This window comes from Montipora capricornis, chromosome 13, assembly GCF_036669925.1.
Source record: "Montipora capricornis isolate CH-2021 chromosome 13, ASM3666992v2, whole genome shotgun sequence".
Taxonomy (NCBI): Eukaryota; Metazoa; Cnidaria; class Anthozoa; order Scleractinia; family Acroporidae; genus Montipora; species Montipora capricornis.
In genome coordinates, this window is record NC_090895.1 from 41261135 (window position 1) to 41263634 (window position 2500).

General features: G+C 39.9%; 1 protein-coding gene across 1 annotated transcript in view; it reads right to left on the minus strand.

Moving 5' to 3' along the window:
* The window catches only part of LOC138029858 (sortilin-related receptor-like), a 139973-nt gene that overhangs the window by 88073 nt on the left and 49400 nt on the right, over positions 1–2500 (minus strand). The window contains exon 21 of the mRNA XM_068877675.1: positions 583–762. Coding sequence (XP_068733776.1) covers positions 583–762 — 180 coding nt within the window. The remainder of the gene's footprint in view (positions 1–582; positions 763–2500) is intronic.

The following is a 2500-nucleotide window of genomic DNA, read 5'->3' on the forward strand; positions in this document are numbered from 1 at the left end:
CGGTAGCAACCTTCTGTTGAAAACTCTGTAATAATGGTAGAAACTATTGTAAAGGAACCTTTCGGTTGCCTTCCACTGGGGTCAGTATCATTCTTGAATGTCAAATGTGCCCCAACAAATACATCACCTTAAAAGGGCTATGTCTCAAGTTAAAAACTCAAAAATGGCGATGTTGAATTCCTTTACTGATAAAATTCTTGTTACGTCACAAACAAGGGGATTCTGAGCAAAAACAACCTTTATCAAGGCGATTTCCCATAACAACGGGCCTTTTTTCAAGATTAGCCAAATGCAATCCATTTCAATCTTGTCCGTTTATGTCCATCCACGCTTCTCCTTCCTGTTGCTGTATTTCTTTTACACTGTATGTCGCTCACCAAATTTAAGTGCTGATTGCAATGTTTCATTCTACTTTTTGGGCGTCATGAAATTACATCATTTTGCGTGACATATAGCCCTTTTGATTGCGTGACATAAAGCCCTTTTAAATGACCTTTAACCTGAAAATCTACCAAAAGAAGAACAACATGGCCCATATTTTTAACACAGGTGTACAACTGAAAATGCCTTTCATGAACTTACTCCTTGTTTTGCATTCTTTGCTAACAGGGTCCATAGACTCCCCAGGTTGACATTCACAGCTCACAATTCCAAGAGCGGATTGCACTGTTATCATGTTGTCAGGACAGGCACAGGAAAAGCTACTGGCCACAGCAAAGCAGAGGTGTGTGCAAGGTCTTAATCTGGAGCAAGAGTTGTTCCCTAATGATAAAAATCAAAATGCATCATGTTGTTGCAACCTGCGAAGCATCAGGTTACGTAATGTGCATGGCATCTGTGTTTCACCCATGGCAACCTCTACCAGCAGGGTTCTTTTTCCCCACTGAGGTCCAGGGGCAGAGCCCTGGTGGGGGGACAGGGGGCGAAGCCCCCCGGGAGCTTCTGAGTTTTCAACAATTCAGAGGGTTTTCGACGACATCACAGCTCACCATTCATGAAAAACTTCTTACAGAAACTGGATACCTTTTTTTTCAATTTTACAAAACAAAATGTTAATAAAAGAATAGAAATTTGTTAAATCATTGTCATTTATAACAGTCATATAAAATTACTCTGTCTAATTTGTTATATCATGTATTCAGTGAGACTCTTTTGTTCTATTGATTTTCCACGCGTGGACGTTATGTTGTCAAAGTGTCTCAAGGAATGATAGGACCTTGCACTGGCAGGGAGAGGATTGGAAAGCAAACATGGTGAACATCGATATCCTGGTTCGTTCTGAACCCGAGCCTTGCTAATCTCTTAAGCAGATGATGTGTTGTGAAGGCGATAACATCCCAAAAGTGGAAAGAATATGGTAGGTTGTCGAAATGTATGGAGTTTGTGGAGTTTAAACAGACTAATTTCAGAAATTTACTAGGAAAAATGTGTGTAACATTTGCTTGAATAGCCAGTAAAAAAACCTGTTACTGGCTCTAAACAAAAACCCTCTTACCACCACTGTTTTTCTGGAAGAACAGTATTCTAAACAAGCCATAGAGAACTCGTGAAACAATGCTCGTTCATATCGTGGCCCTTATTAAAATATACAAGCAACTCTTGCTTGTCTCAGATAAAAACAAAATTGCATAGAATCCACAAATCATTTCAGGATGTACCTACCTGTGTAAATGCCTAAATAGAGATGTGCTATACAAATTCCACACGCAATGATATGGGATAAATAACACAGCCGTATGGTTGAAACAATAATATCACTTAATGGTTACCATTAACACTGAGTTCAGATATAAATGTAATATAGCTCAACTTATTAAACCAGTGGGTAATTAACCACGTACATGTAGTCAGAACCTTCCTCCTTAAACCTCGACCTACAATAAGCGACAAAACTAGTTGACACACTGAACTGGGAAGACAACAATTAGGGAAAAATCACCTTAACGTCACATTTTCCACTTGCACTTCCCCCTTCCCCCCCCCCCCCCCCTTCAAGGTTGGTAACGGAAAAAGGAAGAGTTGGCGATAAGAAAACAACATTGATCGGGGGAGGGGGGGGGGGGAGGCGGGTTAGATGGAAAGACTTTAGGGGAGGGATTTGTCCGATATTCCTTAAAAGGGAAAGTGTCTCAACCCTTCAACCCTTTTGCCGCTTATTGTACATGCTTCTGCTCAAAAGACTCTACAATCCATTTTTTTACATCATATTAATTTAAACTTCCTCTTTTCTCTCTCCATTTTCTTATTTCAAGCGTCATATCATGCTTTTTTGATGTTCAAAGTACGGAACAACCTCTGCCCTCAGAGCATCATAGATCTATTTTCATTGAAAAGATCTACTTATAACCTTGGAGGTGCAAACTTTGACACTTTCAGGTTCAATACTATCACCGATGGGAAGCATTCACTATTAAAGATTTCTTGGGGCCCAAACTATGGAACCAAATTCCTGCTAACCCCAGAAACTTATTATCTCTGCGCTTGTATTTGAGAAAGGAAT